This window comes from Lactuca sativa, chromosome 2 (assembly GCF_002870075.4).
Source record: "Lactuca sativa cultivar Salinas chromosome 2, Lsat_Salinas_v11, whole genome shotgun sequence".
Taxonomy (NCBI): domain Eukaryota; kingdom Viridiplantae; phylum Streptophyta; class Magnoliopsida; order Asterales; family Asteraceae; genus Lactuca; species Lactuca sativa.
Window position 1 is genome coordinate 192,179,509 of NC_056624.2, and position 19,434 is coordinate 192,198,942.

The 19,434-nt window shown below is 34.4% G+C and overlaps 2 protein-coding genes across 4 annotated transcripts; both read left to right on the forward strand.

Annotated features, from left to right (window-relative positions):
* Positions 1-35: 35 nt before the first annotated feature.
* LOC111901496 (uncharacterized) lies at positions 36-983 on the forward strand. Its single transcript, XM_023897365.1, has one exon. The coding sequence runs from the start codon at positions 36-38 to the stop codon at positions 981-983; it is 948 nt and encodes a 315-aa protein (XP_023753133.1).
* Positions 984-13,976: 12,993 nt separating this feature from the next.
* LOC111901470 (uncharacterized) lies at positions 13,977-17,394 on the forward strand. Of its 3 annotated transcripts, none has more exons than XM_023897327.3 (10): positions 13,977-14,274; positions 14,353-14,406; positions 14,868-14,984; positions 15,085-15,534; positions 15,632-16,041; positions 16,139-16,238; positions 16,332-16,391; positions 16,546-16,635; positions 16,734-16,841; positions 17,002-17,394. In XM_023897327.3, exons 1-10 carry the CDS (start codon positions 14,209-14,211, stop codon positions 17,308-17,310), a joined length of 1,764 nt encoding a protein of 587 aa, XP_023753095.1. In that variant the 5' UTR covers positions 13,977-14,208; the 3' UTR covers positions 17,311-17,394. The 3 variants fall into 3 exon arrangements, with proteins under 3 accessions (XP_023753095.1, XP_052624102.1, XP_023753093.1); XM_052768142.1 differs by having other exon boundaries at positions 14,356-14,406; positions 16,722-16,841; XM_023897325.3 differs by having other exon boundaries at positions 13,978-14,274; positions 16,722-16,841.
* The last annotated feature ends 2,040 nt before the right edge of the window (positions 17,395-19,434 follow it).

The window sequence follows — 19,434 nt, forward strand, 5'->3', positions numbered from 1 at the left end:
TTAAAGCACTTTTTATTAATATATTATTTATAGATATGATTGCTCAAATACCGGAGTATAAGAAGTTTCTCAAGGATCTCCCTAGGAATTGGAAGAAATTAGAGCAAGCTTCAGAAGTTACTTTAAACGAGCAGTGTTCAATAGTAACGAAGATGAAAGATTTGAGTAGCCTTATAATTCCTTGCAGGTTTGGAAATTCGAAAAAGACGAATGCACTATCCGATTTTGGAGCTAGTATAAATTTGATGTCATACTCGTTCTACAAAAAACTCAATCTTTCATATTTAAATCCAACAAGAATGGATATCCATATGGCCAACCGATCTATTACATATCCACAAGGCATAATAAAAGACTTGCTTGTTAAAGTTGACAAATTCGTTTTTCCAGTTGATTTTGGTGTCCTCAATATGGAAGAAGATGTTCATATTCCCATTATCCTTAGAATACCATTCCTTAGTACCGCACGAGCCCTCGTAGATATTCACGACTTGAAGTTATCATTACAAGTGGGGACCGATGATATCACATTTGGAGTCAATCAAACGAAAAAGACTTTACAATCAACAGGCGATAAGGTAAAATTAATGATGCAAAAAGAAGAATCTAAGGAAAATAAAGAGCATTTTGAAGACGGGAAGCCAATGAAGGAAGAAAAACAAAGAAAGGTTGAACAACACTCACCACAACGTAGTGAGGACGAGACCGTGTCGTGGTCCAAAGAAACTTTTCGATCTGAGTTCGAAGAATTTTCTCCACCGCGCTACCACCAATCTGATAACCACGATGTGGCACACATGTTTTCGAATTTGCAGAATTATATTTCAGCATTTCCGACTCCAAAAAGTTTAAAAAATTTCACCGACTTCAGAGCCGAAAGAAAGCAAAATGTTGTGGGAATTCCAATGCCAGTTTGGAACATAATGCGAAGGTTCATAAGTAGTGTGCGAAAAAAGTTGAAAAGTATTTGGGAATGTAAATGAGAAAGACACTAAAAAGAATTGTCATGATAATGCACAAACGGGAATGAAACAACAGAAAGACGAAGGCAAGATCTCAAGGAAGAAAGAGAATACATATAAGGCGTACAAAACAATACTTGTCATGTTTAAACGAAGAAGGGAAAAATTAAATATGAACATAGAGGTACCCCTTCAAATCACCTAAATAACTTAAGTGAGGGGTGGGTCCGACTTATGATTCCTAAAAAACAAGCTTTTTGCGAGAGGCAACCTGATACTTAGTTTTATGCCATGAGTCCACAATTTTCATCAAGCATGTTCAAATTCTGGAAGTTTTCAAATAAAAAGATTCAAATTTGGTATCGACAAGCAACCCACGACAGTCAATCCAATCTCGCGACTATATACCCAAGGCGAGTTCATTCCTTTTCTACATCTTTTATTTTATATATTTTAATTGTTATTATATACAATTAGGGCATTACATAACTTATGTTCGCGGGGGGGGGGGGGGGGGGGGGTAGGGGATTAAAAAGTGCATGCTGGATTGAAAAGAAATAATTTTGAAAAAAATAGAGACTTGAAAAACTGGTCTAACTTAGGAAAATCTAGAAAATATAAATTTTATTCTAATATTATTATGCTAGAACTAAGTTTTCTTTTATTGTGTGGGTAATATTGTGTTGTTTGAGGGATATAAAAAGTTTTGCGTTGTTTGCATAAATATACCCTAGAAAATTTATGTAGTTATTGCACATTAGACTAATATGTATAACCAATAAAGGTTGATGTTAAGTTTCCGAGCATAAGCATATATTTTTATTTAAGTTTTTAGTTGAGTAGAAAAAAGTGAGTTATGAAAAAGAAAAAAAAAAGTGAAAAAAAAGTTGTGAAAAAAAAAGAGTGTGAAAAGAAATTGAGTCAATAAGAGCTTACAAAGTATAAAGATCAATAAATTATGAAGCAAACCCTAAGTCAAAGATCTAAAAGTTATAAATTTTGAAGGCTTCGAAATAATAGTTGTAATTTTTATTTCTATGTTATTTTATCGTATGTATGTTTGGGAACTTAAAAAAATACCTTGAGGTTAGAGAACTTTTGAAGGATATATTTGAAGGAATGCATAAATGAATATTGTTAAAAATGAGTAGGATGTTTAATTGTTTATGAGGATTGTGAGTATTTAGGATTTGGAAAGTAATTAGGATTTTAGACACAAATATATATATATATATATATATATATATATATATATATATATATATATATATATATATATATATAGGAGAGACATAATTGGGGAATTCAAATTGCATTATTCTATGTGATGTCGGTGAATAAGGTTTTGATATGGTAGTATAATAACAACCTGGTTTGCTTGGAAACAAGCAAAATATAAGTGTGGAGCATTTGATATGCCATTTTTTGCATTATTCTATGTGATGTTGGTGAATAAGGTTTTGATATGGTAGTATAATAACAACCTGGTTTGCTTGGAAACAAGCAAAATATAAGTGTGGAGCATTTGATATGCCATTTTTTAACTATATATTTTAGGTCATTATCTTAATATATTTGATTAAAAATGTTATATTTTAATATATATGATACTTAATATTGTAACGACCGTTATTTGAGGTATTAATTATTAATTATTTCTTAAATTATTGTTGGGCCAAATATGGATAAAATGACTTTTGGTTTGGGCTTAAGCAAATGGGTCAAGGATTTGGGCCGCCCATAAGACGTACGCTGAGCGTAGCCTTAGTGTACGTGGGGCGTAGAGGCATGCTTTGGATATGGGAGGCGCGCGCACATACGCGCAGCGTACGTGAGCAGATGCCAAAAGCCTAATTTTTAGGGTTTAAGACCTATAAATACCCCATTATAGCCACCCCTGGCCTGCTTACTGATCGAGGTCGTTGTCTCTGTCAAAAATAAACCAACTAACCTAAGTAGATAGGGTAAGTCGGGTCGAATCCACAAGGAGTTCGTGGTTAGACTTTGTGTCAAAGCAATCAATAAAAAGAAAAGTATTACTAGCAATTGTCATGAAAAAGATTAAAACAAAATTCAAACAAAAGCTTGGAAATTTATTAATTAAAAATATAAATCTCAATGAGAAAAATAGATTACTCCCAGTTCAGTTATGGACAGTTTAGATTCACACACTTTCTTCCCTAGAACCCTAATTCAATTACGTAAATGCAATTGGGGTTTATTAACTTGTAACACATAGTTTTGGGTACACTAGATGTTCATTCAACTAGTTGTCTTACTTATTTATGTCTAAATGGATTAGGGACAATTAGTGAACTAGCAATAAAATGTCTTACAACTACCTATTATTGCATTAACATTCAATATCATAAGTTGGAATAATATATGTTGATTCAATCACTTGTCTTTATTCCTAAACTAATTGAACTTGGAACAAGTGATGAATTGACAATAGACTATCCTAATTATGACATCAAACAATTCATATAACCCAATTTCAAGTATCATTACCAAAAGATCATCACATGAAGCATAAAACAACAATTAAAATTAACTAGAATCAAGTAATAATCAAGTGTGTTCATCAAAAAGTCCTAAACATCCCCGGAAGTAACCCTAATGATTTAGCCTTCCATTGAGTTCATAAAAACATTAACTTGGATGAAATAAATAAAATACACAATAGAATTCATAATCAAACTTAGAATCATCAAACAAATGTAGCATACTGATTATCAAAGTATGAAACAAATAAACATTGGGAGAAAGTAATCATTTCTGAAAATTACCAGAGTTAATGAGAATCACCGGTTGAATGATCTTCAAATGTTGTTTGATGATGAATTGAATTGAATCTTACCTTGAATCCGGATTGAAATGGAATGGACTTGTGTTTCCAAATGTTTCCAAGGGTTTTAGAAGCCTCAAGAACACAGGAAAAACTCTGAAAAATCGCAGGTGGTAACCCTAAAAACTAACGCACAAGTCCCTATTTATATTATTTGAAAGAAAAGAGTGAAATCGGGCGATGTGGGACGTTGGACGTCCTAGGAGACGTCTTAGACGTCATGTATAACGCCCAAGCGTTCTTTGTACGTCCTAACATGCCTTCTGCCGTCCTTGAAATACACTAAAAAATGGCCAAAAACATCAGATGTCTTAGGAGACGTCTTAGACGCGTTCCAGGACGCCCTTTCTTGATTTCCAAACTTTTCGAAACACACCGTTCCAACACGGGACGTCCTTAAAATGCCAAGACGTCCTAGGGGATGTCTTAGACGCCATGTAAGATGTCGACGAAGGTTCTTCCTTCTTTTCTGCTCTAAAATAATGACCAGATGCTGACCATTTGACCTGGATGTCCTAGGGGACGTCTTAGACGCCTGTAGGTGTCCTTCATCTTCCGTGAAAGTTTTGGTGGTCAAAACTACATAACTAGTAGAAACACAAAACACAAAAGTTGTAGCAAATCTTGTCTAGTTTCAAGAACTTCTTTACTCATGTCAATCAGATCTGCATAACTTGAGATATGACCAAAACATTGAATCATGGTCAATTTTCCCAACAACGTTTCTTCATTCCTTTAGCAATCCATTTTACTTGCAGGTTCCGCCCACTTTTAGGACAATATATTGACCTGCATATGAAGTTCGACAACTCATCAAAGTAGTGCCATTCTTGGACAATTATACATCAATTCAACAGATTTATGATAATTTAGTACATTCATAAAATGGACTTATCACTTACCAACCCCTCACCCTCAGAAAACCCTAATTCGCCTCATACTCCATTGTTGTATGTGTTTGACCTTTTTGAGCTCATTTGGTGAAGAAAAGCTTGGAAGAAGTGTAGAGAAGTTGAATGAGAAGAACTTGAGTATCTTGAGCTCAAGGATCAAGAACTATTTCATCTTTTGGCACTCAAAGGAGGTATAAAGCTTCTAACTTTCCTCTTAGAAGTTTAGACCTAAGATTTTGGAGCTTTGGGCCTTTTTAGGTCCAAAGGATGGATATTTATCATGCAACTTCGTTTTTGAGCTTAGGGTTGCCACCCTTGGAGCTCAAAGATTTCCTTTAGCAGTAAAGTTTCAGTCTTTGGGGCTTTTATGGAACCATGCATGAGATCTATCAATTTCTATGGAGTTAGTTGCTATTATTCTATATTTGGGCTCATTTGGTGGGTTGCAAGCCACCAAGTGATCGACTTTATGGTTTAGGATGTTGAACGGGACTTGGATCTGTAGTTATAGCATATGAAGTTGAGTATTAAGTGCTTAATGGGAAAAGTAGCTTAACAGGGTAGTATGTTGGGCGTACTAGCTAGTACACATAGCGTACAGGCCATGCAGCAGGCACACACTGCATACAGAGAATTACGCCCCACGTACTCAACAATATTGGGCTTCTACGTTTTGGGCCTCGATTTGGGCCAACTTTTGGACTTATTAGCTATTGGGCCTTTTTGGGCCATCAGAAGTCTGATTTTGGACTATGGACATTGTTGGGCTTAGGAAAGGCCCATTTGATAAGTTGGGTCTAATTTAGAAAATTGGGCCATTAGTGGGCCTTTAATGGATCATTAGTGGACTTAGAAAGATTAGATGGTATTGGGCCTTGTTTATGGTCCAAATCAGAGCAGGGGTGAAATTGTCATTTTACCCTTAGAAGGATTCTCAGTTTGTCTGACTAAGTATTGTTGTATAGAGTTAGTCGGGGTGTCGTGGGAGCAGCCAACAGAGATTCCACACGCACGAGTTCAGTATCCGGTTTGAGAGGTGAGTCCTCTTCCAGTAGGAACGGGTCTACGACCACAATGCCGACCCGTTTAGATATTAGTAATTCTGGATTTCGGTCCGATGTCGAGGAGGTCCCGAGAAGAGCTTATGTATGCTTGATGTCTTTGTGATTCTTGCATGTTAGGTGTTATACGATCCGGGCCAAGCCCGATGTCGGGGCAAGCCCAATGTATGTTAGTGTATCTGCTATGTGTTATGTGTTTCGGGGTAAGCCCGATGCATGCTAGTTTATATGTTGTTTGTTATGTATTCCGGGGCAAGCCCGATGTATGTTATATGCTTATGTTATGTGTTTATGATTTATGATATGATGCGTATGTGTCGGGGTAAGCCCAATGCTAGACGTAGTCTGATGCTGGGGTGAGTCCAATGTCGGTTAAGTCGATTTCGGGTTCGTCCCGGTGCAATTGGGCGGTGTCCCAAGATTTATAGTGCATGTTATATGTTATGTGTATGGTATGTGGTAGCTTGGGGAGACTCACTAAGCTTTATGTTTACAGTTTTCAGTTTTGGTTTCAGGTACTTCCACTAACAAAGGGAAGGGCTCGGGATGATCGCATGGCACACACCACAGTTTCAACCTAGGATTATTTTAGACTCTGATGATTACTTATATGATTTTGATACAGTACTTGACATGATGTTTTTGAGATAAATGGTTCTTGTTTTATTATGATGATGGATGATTTATTGTTTAAATAATGATTTTAAAACGAAAATTTTGGACCGTATTTTTTGGATGTTTCAAATATGCCTTGAAATGTTAATTTATAGTTAAAATCGGAGCATGGATGAAAAAGGATGAGAACGAAGCTAAAACAGACGAAAAACAAACGTAACCAGAAAAATAGCTGAAAACACACCGCACCATCTTATGAGGCGCGTCGCGCCCTTATGAAAATTCCAAAAAGTTTCCCGTCTTGGTATACGTGTTCACGTGCAACAAGGAAACCCGATCACCACATCGTGGTGAGACCTTTACCATGTCATGATGTCGGAATTTTATAAATATACGAGTTTTGCAGCCCTAATTCGGATGCCAACTTACACCAACTTGGGGAACAAGTTATTTGACGATTCCAGACATTTTTGAGAGATGAAGAACACCTTTGAAGGGTGTATTTTTAAAGATCTAGCAAGAATTTATCAATTATATCATTTCGGTTTGTTTAATATCATGTTTTTTTATTCCGGGTCCATTAGATTCAGTTTTCTAGTTATGATGCAAGGCTACAAAACTTATTACTTTCATTAGATGTAGATGAAGCCGAGTTAATATGTTTTGATTTAATTATTAGAATTATGTGAGTTGGATTTTAACTTGTTTTCGATTGATTGTTTATCTTTCATGTTAAAGTTATGATTTTTATTACCTACATGTGAGTTATGTGTTTAGATGATCAATCTAGTTACATTAGTTTGATTCTTAAATGTTTATGATCATTAAATTGTTAGGACTAGAGAATTATCCAATCCTAGGGTTAGGTAATATGAATTATTACCTTTGATTATGTTAGAGAGTTATAGTTATCCATGTTATGTTTGATTTATTGGCATGATCGTTGATAAGAAATCACTAGATCATATCGTTCATAGTTGAATTAAATTAAATGGTTTTGTGTTCACTAATTGCATGATCATTGGGATTAGATGTTCATTAATCATTAGTACTAGGATTTCGGACCAAGATAACTAGTCATAAAATCTGGTATCCAACGCATTAATCCATTGCATGCTAACGAGTCAAACATAGAAACTAGGGGATTCATATTCTAGTGGAAGTACTTCAAATCTACTGTTTTTAACTAGTTCTTTACATTTGTTTGCTTAACTTGGGTGTTTAAACAAAGTTTAATAATTTAAAAAAGGGAAAATTAAATATTAGCCCTACAATGTATTGCACATTTGTTCATTCAATCCCTTAACTTATTTTTGTGCTTTATAATGGAATAAACTTGTTTTTGCCTCCTCTATTTGGTCACTTTGGAAATATTGAAGGGGTAACCCGGTTACCCATTTGCCACATAGACTGACTATGAAACTCCCCACCTTTTGACCTAACCCATGTCTCGTTTCTCCTCCAAACCCATGACTCGATTCACCCCTTCCACCACCTGTAACACTTTACATGGTCATCTTCTTTTGCATTGTCGTCTTATTTTGAAGTTTTCGTCTATCATAAACCCTTTAAATCGAAGAATAATGACACCCTTCCTAGAAAAAGGCTTTTATATTGTAGCCGACATCACCATAAGCATTGCTCGTGAAGCTGTTCAGAGTATTTGGGAAGACGGAGAAATGGGTGATAAAAATCGAGGTTTTAAGCCATGTATTACATCCATTTCTCTCAAATGCAGACCTCCTCTTTGTCTCTTCTGTCGATCGAAGAATTAATGGATGGAATGAAAAAGTTGCAAATTTGAATAGTTTGAGTGATGAAATCGCCATAGGGAAATCATTAGCTCAAGATCATGTGTATAAAGAACCAGAAGAAACTGTTTCTAAGCTTTTAAATTGTGCATTAAAAGGTATCTAACTTTTATGTAACTGAAATTTTATAAACTCGATGATGATGATATTGCTTTCGATAAAGGCATGTGAAGAAGATAAAAACACCTAGATTAAATTGAAAACATTCAATTCATCGTCATCATCAGAAGAAACGACCGTTTTTATGGTGATGAACGCTTGTTCAAGCAAAGATTACACAGATAACATTGCCGGTGCTTGCTTCATTGGTCAAGATGCCACTGGACAAAAAGTCGACATGGACAAATTCATTCAAATTCAAGGCGATTAAAAAACAATTGTTCAAAACCCTAACGCTTTAACCACCCCCCACCCCACATATTTGCATCCAGATATGATTATCATTTCGGAAAAAAAAAACATCTCATGAGAGAGAGAGAGAGAGACTAAAAAGAAGAAAAGAAATGGTCAAAATGTGATTTTGAATTTTAAATAGAAAAATTCTTAAGTGACATGAAACTGGCTAATATATGTTAGAGAGACTAAAAAGACATATAATTTCAGAGTTTATTCCCTCATAAAGTGTCACAACTAGCATTTTTGGCTAGGAAATTCCGTCCTCAGGTAAGCAAGAACTATTGTGAGACTTGTGATAACACATTTAAGTATACAATACGAGTTCCTAATGAGCCATGTAGTGTTAGAATGCAAATCTCTCCAATTTCTCTCCCAAATCTCTCCAAGTATATGAAATCTCTCCCAAATCTCTCCAAGTATATTAAATCTCTCCCAATTCTCTCCAAGTATATGAAATCTCTCCCAAATCTCTCCAAGTATACCAAATCTCTTCCAAATCTCTCCAAGTATATCGAATATCTCCCAAATCTCTCCAAGTATGTGAAATCTCTCCCAAATCTCTCTAAGTATATCAAATCTCTCCAAGTATGTGAAATCTCTCCACATATCTCAAATCTCTCTATGTACCTTCCTCAGTCGAAAACAACTAAAAACCTAAGAAGAAAACCCAAAAGGACCCTCTTGGCCCGGAACCCTCTCTACTTCGGAGCTTTTGATGGATTCAGAAATGCCCTAGTTCACTTCGGAACCCCTCTTGCATCATACAACCTCGCATGCTCCGAAAGGTTAACTCCAGATGGTCTTGCTTAATGCTTGCTTCGGAAACTCCTAGCCGGCTTCGCACCTCGGACCGGACCTGTTGACTCCGCCTCCTGACTTCGGAACCGAGGGAATGCTCCGAAACTTGAGAATTGCCTTCGGAACTCACCAAGCGACTTCGAAAATTACCTAGTTGACTTCAGATTTTGCTAAGAGGCTCCGGAACTCCCCTAAGCCCTTCGGACCCTCGCAGGAACAGGGCTACACTCCAGATTTTTGTCCATTTCGGAATTTTTCATCATTTTGAGGTATTTTGACGTCGGGAATTCCTCCAAACTCGTATTTTTCCTAACTTAAACCCCTTAAACATCTGTTTTAAGCCAAATTTGATTATTTAAGATAATATTTAAAGATTTCAAAAGATATTATTTTAAACCATGAGATGTGAATAAGACAAATGCCTTTGGCTTTTTGATGCAACATTTCAACAATTTCCAAGGTGTTCACGAATAAACAAGTAATATCCTCCAGACTTCCAAGCACACATCAAATCAACTCCCCTTCTTTTATTCAAAAGAAGAACTACTTCTTACTGATCCTCACTTTTACTCCATTTTCCCCTCGAGGTTTCGTCTTTCTTCAAGATCTTTTCCTTCGCCCACTTAACAAACTCCTCTCATGAACAAGTGGATTTTCCAAAAATCTTTATCATCAAGGTGGTTCTTGGAAATTAGGTGAGCTATTTCAAAATCTCCTAGTTGTCATATATATTATTTTGTTAAAATCACCTCATTTACACACAAGGTCCTAATTTAACCTCCTTAGAGTAATCTAGGCTTCAAGGAGTTCAACAACGATATTCTAGTTCTTAGAATCAAGATCTCTTCACTACATTTCAAAGCACCCACAAGTAGGGGTGTAAACGAGCCGAGCCAAGCCCGACCCTGACCAAGCTCGAGCTCGGCTCGTTTAATTTTGAGGAAGTTCGAGCTCGAGCTCGAGCTCGATTCGAGCCTTAAAATGAAGCTCGAGCTCGGCTCGTGAACAATTTAGTGGGCTCGTGAGCCTAATCGAGCTTAAACAAGCCTCTCTCTCTCTATATATATATATACATACATACATACATACATACATACATACATACATACATACACACACACACACACACATATATATATATATATATATATATATATATATATATAGAGAGAGAGAGAGAGGCTCGTTTAAGCTCGTTTAGGCTCGCGAGACTATGAGTTGAAGCTCGGCTCGAGCTCGTTTAATAAATGAGTCTCATATTTAGGCTCGAGCTCGGCTCAGGATCACTTAATTCGATCTCGAGTCGAGCTTTTAACGAGTCGATCCTGAGTAGCTCACGAATAGCTCGGCTCACTTACACCCCTACCCACAAGCTAACTCAAGGTAAGCTTCATACCCCTACTTTTTCGAGATTTTTATTATTTTTGGGGGAGGATACAAGTCAAAGTCTTGCTTAAATCATAATCTATTTTCTTATTGTGTATGCATGCCATATTACATGTGCCTAAGTATGAAACCCCTTATAAATAGTCCAAAAACTCGAGATTTTGGTTAAGTCTCAAGAGTTTTGGATTATATTTCCTCAAATCATGTTTGGAAAGAAGAACTAGTATGTTACCAAGTATAAGTCACGAATTATTGTAACACCAACTATAAGGATTTGCTTCAAGATTAATTTAAACAAGTTGTGGGACAAAATATTTTTAAAAGTGATTAAGTTATGGAGATAATAATATTTTGGATCACTTTTGGCCAAACATAAACATAAGGGTTATCTTGGAACATTATGTCATACTCAAGACTTTTGACCAGATTAACAAACTATTAGTGATTACTTATAAATATTTAATATAAATAATTTTATCAAGAAAAATATACGAAAACAGAGTTGTTATGACAAAATATTTACATGTCATAAACTAATGTCATAAAACCTTCAAAAGCATAAGTGATGATCTGTATGTCATAAAACAGATAATGTGTGTCATAACCTGAGGTCATAAATTTACACAAACTATAACTTGACACTTTTTCTTTTGACTAATATGGGCATGAGCCGAGAATTTATAGAAGGGAAGGACTAGTTTAGCCAACCCCAATAACATTGGGTTATTTTGATAAATGTTCAAAATTGATTATTTTTCAATAAATGAAACGAGACGAACATGAAGCACTCGGTTAACAAGCACAATAAACGATATGAAACGAAAACGATATTTCTATTCAATAAGTACGAGTATCATTATTTATCTAACAAATAATGGGTCTCAACGATTGCGCAAAAGGTTGTTAATATTCTACTCAGACGAATCTCAAAAGTACCTAAATATAAATATATAAGTGTGCGTCTAAAGTCCTGTAAGGAGTTATAGCCAGAGTCTTCTGGAGGGAGAGCGGGAATGTGTGTATAGATCTATACGGGGTTGACACCCTGCACCTTCGCTGTTTGCTATAGCTAGACTGGCCAGTCTAGGATGACAAATGACTTTAACAAAACAAGGGCGCCTGAGAAACGCCAAAACAGGTCTGGTCATATTAGTATGGTTATAACGACTCACTAGAATACATTATGTTAGCTAGAAATTTATGTAATGAAAATCTCATAAATAAATTTTGGCACGTTGTGTTGATTGTCCTACACACGGCAGTGATGGTCCGCATTTGTTGTGTTGACTGTCCTTTTTCATTGCGTAGAATGTCCACAATCGTCATGTTGATTTCTTTCACCTAACAAGTATTAGAGTCTTAGTACTGCTATTTTACTAATAAGAAAACATAGGAATTTCTAGGGAAAAACATTGTAAACGATTTTGGAAAATGATAAACTAACCACACACATATGCAAGTATACACAATTGGAGACAGAACTTCCGAATATTTTATAGCAGAAAATATAGGGTTTTCTGGAGAAAACGATTTTATGCGATTTCGATAACGATAAACTAGAACGCATACTCACTTGTACTCGATAAGAAAAACAAGATTTACAACTATATTCTTTTTGGAAAATAGGGGATTTTCTAGAAACTGTTGGTTATTACTACTCAAAAGAACTATTCTCGAAAACAACTCGTCTTTACAAACTATACTACTTTTCAAAGATCACTCCTTATATGGATGAACAAAAAGTATCGACACGCACGCATATATCTATAATTTTCAAAGCAAGACTTCAAACGATTTCATAGAAATATCGGATTTTCTGAAAGTACAAGGATATCGATTGTAAACATGTGTAAAACTATTTTTATATAAAAAACGCTTATGAACTTACCAATTTTTTAGTTGACGCTTTTCAAAACGACTTGTATTCTCAGGGATCTAGTAAGCAAGTAAAAGGGGGACGCAGATGCAGGATTATCTTTGTTGTAGTTTGGAATATTTCTACTTATGTCTCTCTTGTGTAATTTAAAGGACAAATGCAATATGTAAACAATGTAAGCTTGTTATCTTAATGTATGATATTTGGATTGTTCTGTTTCATTTATATTCAATTGTTATAATACTGTACAATGAAGTCACCCGCCTCTAGACGTTTCCGCCGTCTGGCCCGGGGGTGTGACATAAAGCACAAAAATAAGTTAAGGGATTGAATGAGCAAATGTGCAATACATTATAGGACTAATGTGTCATTTTCCCTTTAAACAAAACCCCCATCTTTATTTTTATGTATTTAGTTTAACTATTTACTTATTTGTTTGAATCAAAATCATACTCGTTTCCTTAGAGTTCGACACATTTTCTTCCCTTATGATGTATTACTCTATAACTTGGTAGACTGTCTAATTATATTTTAAAACTAGTTGAGATTTGATAGGTTTTTATAAATTTAAAAATAGTGGCGCAAAAAAAGAAGGGCTTTTGACTTAAAAGTCCTTAAGTTTGTCAGATTTTATTGGTTTTGTCCCTATGACGATTTTTTGTTCGTTAATATCCAAAATTTTTCAATTTTTTTTCATTATTGCCCTTGCTACCTATAATAGTAGGTGTCTAGGGATAAAACCGACAAAATATAACAAACTTAAGGACTTTAATGTCTAATTTGGAAAACATAGTTAGGATAAAAACATATAAGATTTATAAATTCTAGGGCTTTTTGCAAACTTGAAAACTATACTTAGGGTAAAAACATTAAAGATTTTTAAAAAGGAAAAAAAAAAAAAAAAAAAAAAAAAAAAAACTTTACAAATTTTGAACATTAACGAACAAAAAGTCGTCACAAGGACAAAACCAACAAAATCTGACAAACTTAAGGACTTTTATGTCAAAAGCCCAAAAAAGAATGACGATAGTGCGTTAACGCACGGTCTCTTCTAATTGCTTTATTTAACTCTTCTAATTGCTTTATTTATAGGATATTAACCTTTTAGTTGATAGTTACCTTTGAATGAAAATGCGATAAAAATGGTCTACTAAAATAGAAAAATGTATATATTTGATTGGTATTATAAATGAATTATTCGTTTAAAGATTTAAATATTTCTATTTAAGTATGTATATGGTCCAACGGCGATGATTGATATTTCACCTTTTTACGTTTATGTAACCACCCCAAAGAATTAGAAATATAACAACCAGAAGCAATCTTTCTCATCATGAAAGCTCTTTTAATCCTCATAACGCCAAATCCAAACGTCAACATTCACAACCACCACTACCGCCACCACCACAGCCGCCATCACCACCATCCCACCAAACATCCTTCCTATCAAAGCAACACCACCAACAACTCGCTTACTTCATATCAACTTAAACATATCTGTTTCTTCACAAATCTTCACTCCCAACTGCTTTTACTTCTTCCCGGGACACTCTATACCGGTCATGTGGATGGCAGCTCACATATCCACCACCACCAATGCCCCACCGGCCAACACCACCGGCGTTACTGTAAGTGTATTGTAATTCATCATTAATAAGATTTGAACATTTCGATATTGCTTTTATACCATGAGTCGTTGTTTTCAGAAGAACCAGAATCAGCTTAGTGGACATCAGAAGAAGGAAGAATTAGAAAGAGAGGTAATTCAACTTTTCCATTTTTGTTATAAGATAACATTAATTAATTTGTTGGCGTATTTATCTTAAACTATGTAATCAATTTAAACAAATGTTACCATTTTCATGAAATATAACATGCATACATCTTTTGCTTTAATCAATTCGAGTACTATACAGCTTAGGTTGTGGGCATGATATGGGTAGTTTACATGTTAAATGTTTAATGGTATTATTTACAAACATGTCAAACGAATCGATCAAGAAACTCTATTTTGTAAATGCTTCTTTAAGCAAAAAAAAAGTTATGGTTCAATTGCAGATAACATGACTTGCATACCAACACAATCATGAGTCATGGCTCACCATCCCCCATTCTTAATTGGCTTTCATCCATCTCTATATTTGTATGTAACTTTTGCAGAAGTTAATCTTCATGATTATCCAATGCATTTCGATTCATATATTTCGATTCATTAAATCAGGTGTCGACGCTTCAGAAGATGTTAGACCACGAAGAAAAAGTCGGGGAGCTTTTGAAACGAACGTATCAACAACAAGATCATTCCTCTCTTCATATCCCGAATTCCCTTCCTCCAAAGGTGCCATTTTTTCCGATTTACAGTTCATTCCACCTCCAGTTCATATATGTAATTTCTGACACAATTTTTCGTGACACCCATTTGTTTTTATATGCGACAGATGAAGGAGTTACTGACAGAACTAGCCATGGTTGAGAATGAGATCACAAGACTAGAAAGCCAAATAACCCATCTTCAAACTGACTTACATAAAGAAAAGGAAGCCACAAGAGAATCTAAAATGAAACAGGGGGAGTTTCGTCAAATTCCCAACGGTTCTCTAGCTCCGGCGACGCCATTGCTGCAACCGAACACTAGAGGATACGGTGACAAGTCGTCATTTGAGACAAAGGCATTGCACTTTATTAGTAAAGCCATAAAGGGTGATTATAGTCTCCGAGATTTCAATTCACACGAGAAGTCAAGAACAAAAATCGTATCGTTTTCTGATCAGAAAGAAAATCACGAGAACAACGATGAACTTGGGACCCGGGAACGAACCCCAAGTAGAAGAACTGGGATTCTTAAACCACCGTCGCCTGCAAGAGATACAAGGCATGTAACTCCTAAGGTATGCTATAAATGTAAACATATTGTGAGATTCGAAATATCGTTTTGATCTATATATATGTTTCAATTACAATTTCTGGTGTTGTATCTATTACTAGAGAGAACGAAATCTCGCGGCGTCTTCAGATACGTCATCACAATCCGAAGAAGAGAACATTCTAAAATGGTCACCAAACAAACTTTCGGAAAACATTATGAAATGTTTGATCTTCATCTTCACGAGACTCTTGAGGACGTCAAGAACAATGGAGCTCGAGAAATCTGGGCCAATTTCTAGATCAGCCAACTTTTCGATGAGTTTCAGGGCTGAACCCTGCTTGAACTCGAAGGCTAGCTTGCTTCTTCAGAAGGAGTCTAGACAGCAAGACCCATATGGGATCTTTAACCTGGAAGACTCCATTCCTAGAGACATTGGGTGCTACAAGAACTTGGTTAAGTTCACATCAAGTTCTTTGGACCCTAAATGCATTTCAAGTTCAAGTTACATTCCATTGCTACAAAAGTTGAGGTACTTTTCAAGACTTTGACACCCGATCCATGCATTGATGAGTTGTATCTTGTATGATCAATGATGTGCTATAGTGATACTAATGTTGTGCTTTCAGGGCTTATATGAATGGACTACAAAAGGTGGATTTGCTGTTTTTGTCTTCACAGCAGAAATTAGCATTCTGGATCAACATGTACAATGCTTGTATCATGCATGTAAGCTTTCCCCCTTCACCAAATCACCTAAAGATGATGTTATATCTACATTTCCTTAAATGGCCAGTGTTTTGAGTTAACTTATCGTTTCAGGGTTTTCTTCAATATGGAGTTCCTTCTAGTCCAGAGAAACTACTGACCCTCATGAACAAGGTTCGTGATGATTCCCAGATCAGGAAAAGAATTCATTTATTTATTATTATTTATATTTATTTGTGTGGTTATAAAATGACTGAAATGCCCCTGTATTTATATATAGATTTGTAAGATTAACATTAATAAACCCAAATTTTGCAATGATGATCAGGCAACATTGAAGATCGGAGGCAACACAATAAACGCTCAAGCTATTGAACATGTCATATTAAGAAGGCAAGAAGCATCAATAATCGAAAAGGTACACATGCTTAATTAGTTAATTAACCCTGGAATGGTTTCTCAATTACTCCTTTATCCAATCAAGTTTACATTTTAATCGATTAGATTTATGGTAAGGCGGAAAGGGATGATAAAGAAGCAATCTTGCGCAAACTTCATGGACTCGAATCAATGGACCCAAATGTCACATTTGCTTTATGCTGTGGCACACGCTCTTCTCCTGCGGTAAGTGTCCATTTAAAGTGTTGTCAAGTGGATATATATATATATATATATATATATATATATATATATATATATATATATATATATATATATATATATATATATATATAATTATCATCTTTGGGTATCATGTCGTAAGTGCTAATATGTTTCGATAAAGGTGAGAGTCTATACAAGTGATGGGGTAGTGAATGAGTTGGAAAGAGCAAAGCTAGAGTACCTACAAGCTTCAATAGTTGTAACAAGTGCAAAGAAAATTGGACTACCAGAGCTTTTGCTTAGAAACATGCATGATTTTGCACAAGACTTGGAAAGATTGGTGGAATGGTTGTGCCAAGAATTGCCAACTTCTGGTTCATTGAGGAAATCAATGGTGGATTGCTTTAGAGGAGTGAATAATGCAAAGGTTGCATCCATTGTGGAGAAGCTACCTTATGAATTTGAGTTCCAATATTTGTTGCCGATGTAAGCTTTTGCACCTTCCTTTGTATATTTGTGGATACATACATATATGTACATATTGATAAATAAAATCATATTTGTATTTTGGATATTTTTGAAAATTTCCATTGATTTTGAATTTAGTTTCTATTTTAACGATGAGATATTGTTGTTCACTATTCATATAAAACAAAATGTTTAATTGGACAATTTGGATTAAAAAATATGGTTTGAATAGTCGGATTTTTGTCTTGCAATCGACTTAAACCGAATTATTAACTTGTATTTTGGTTGGATTTGGTTACTAAAATATAAACTAATGGTCCAAACAAGCTGAATGACATTGTTTGATTTATTTATTTATATTTTATATTTATATATAAATATTTTCAATTATATATTATTTTATTAGCATTGTTTTATGAATTAAATTAGAAGGCATGTCCCATATATAAAACTTCGGTTAATATAAATTTTAATTCACATGTATTTGAGTTATTCATTAAGATGACATGAGATGAACAATTTGTGGATTTAAACTTGACTAATCAAGTTTGTTGATGCTAAAGTTATACTATATACTTTGGAATTTTTTGACTTTTGAAAACCGAATTTTGGTAAAACACAATCCAACATAATTATAAGTTGGTGGTTCGAATCGAATTTTAATTTAATCCCGACTATTCGGATCCATATTGTAAAAACCGAAGTAAATTTAGATTTATTTGATCACAAATTGATCCAGTCAAAGAGGCATTCATAACAATAAGTTAAGACATCCACAATGCATTGAACTTATAGAGTTCAATGGATTGTCACATCATTTTTCTATATTCCATACAACTCAATCAAAATTTTTCTTACAATGCATTCAACTCTACAAAGTTGAATAGAAAGTTACAAAAGCTAATTTATAGTATGTATTTAAGATTAAAAACTTTCATTTTTCCCATTGAAGAGTTCAATGGTCATTGAACTCCAAAGCCATTGAATGTCAAGGTGACATCTCATTCTGGTAGAGTTTCATCCATTGAATGACAACTAGACTTGCAACCTCATTCATTTCTTCCATTGAATTCATCATTGTGGATGCTCTTAGTTGTTGAGAAGTTTTTCACATTAATCATTAGAAACAACTTGTTTAATACTTTAATCGTGTTCATAAATTACCCAATTCAATTCAAACGACAAATCCAACTGGATACGACTCACAAAATCAAATACTTCCTCTGTCCTAAAATTATAATCCATCTTTCATTTTTGGTTTGTCTCAAAATAATAGTCAATTTCTAAAAATAAATAACATTTTTACCAAAATATCCCTTCATTATTACTTAACCAACTAAGAATTTAATGTAACATTAAATGCAAAGTAATGACAAAATTGTCATTTTATTGTATAAAGTTAATAGTAATTAATGTTTTTTTAATTTGTATGTTTTTTTGTCTGTGGTCAATAACTTTGAGACGGATGGAGTATTAAACTATAACCGGATCTTAATAGTTTCTAATCTATTATCCAATTTTTTTTTTCTAGATTACAGACCCAATCCAAAAACCAAACCTACCTATTCCAATTGGATTTATCTAATAGGACATTCGATATTCCAATTAATAAAATAATATTTATGTGTATACCTATATCTATTTATCGTAATTTTCGTTGTTTTTTAGTTGGATGAACAATAGATAATTAATAGTGGATATTCATTAGGTAGAAGTAATGCAGTTCAATGTCCAGTTGGATCTGTTTGGTTCAATCGACCACAACCAATTGGATTAGAAATTTCAACATACAATGGATAATTAGATTAAATCAGTTTTATAAAAAATATCATATGTGAACCGAACTTATGGTTTATATAAAAACTAGATTTGGCACCCTGTGCCATGCTGCAAAAAATAACAGTGTAAATGAAAACCAAATTTGTAAAAACAAAATAATATAAAAAAATATACATAAAAACGATGAAAACGACTAATTTTGTGAAAAGCAATTCATAAAAAAATAAAATAGAAATTGCGAAAAAAAAATATTTTTCTAAAATAACAATTTTGAATAAAAATATAAGAAAAGTTTGTAGGACCAAATTCATTAGAAAAAATTAAAAGTAAAAGTAAATTTGAAAAAACAAAAAGTTAGATTCGGTGG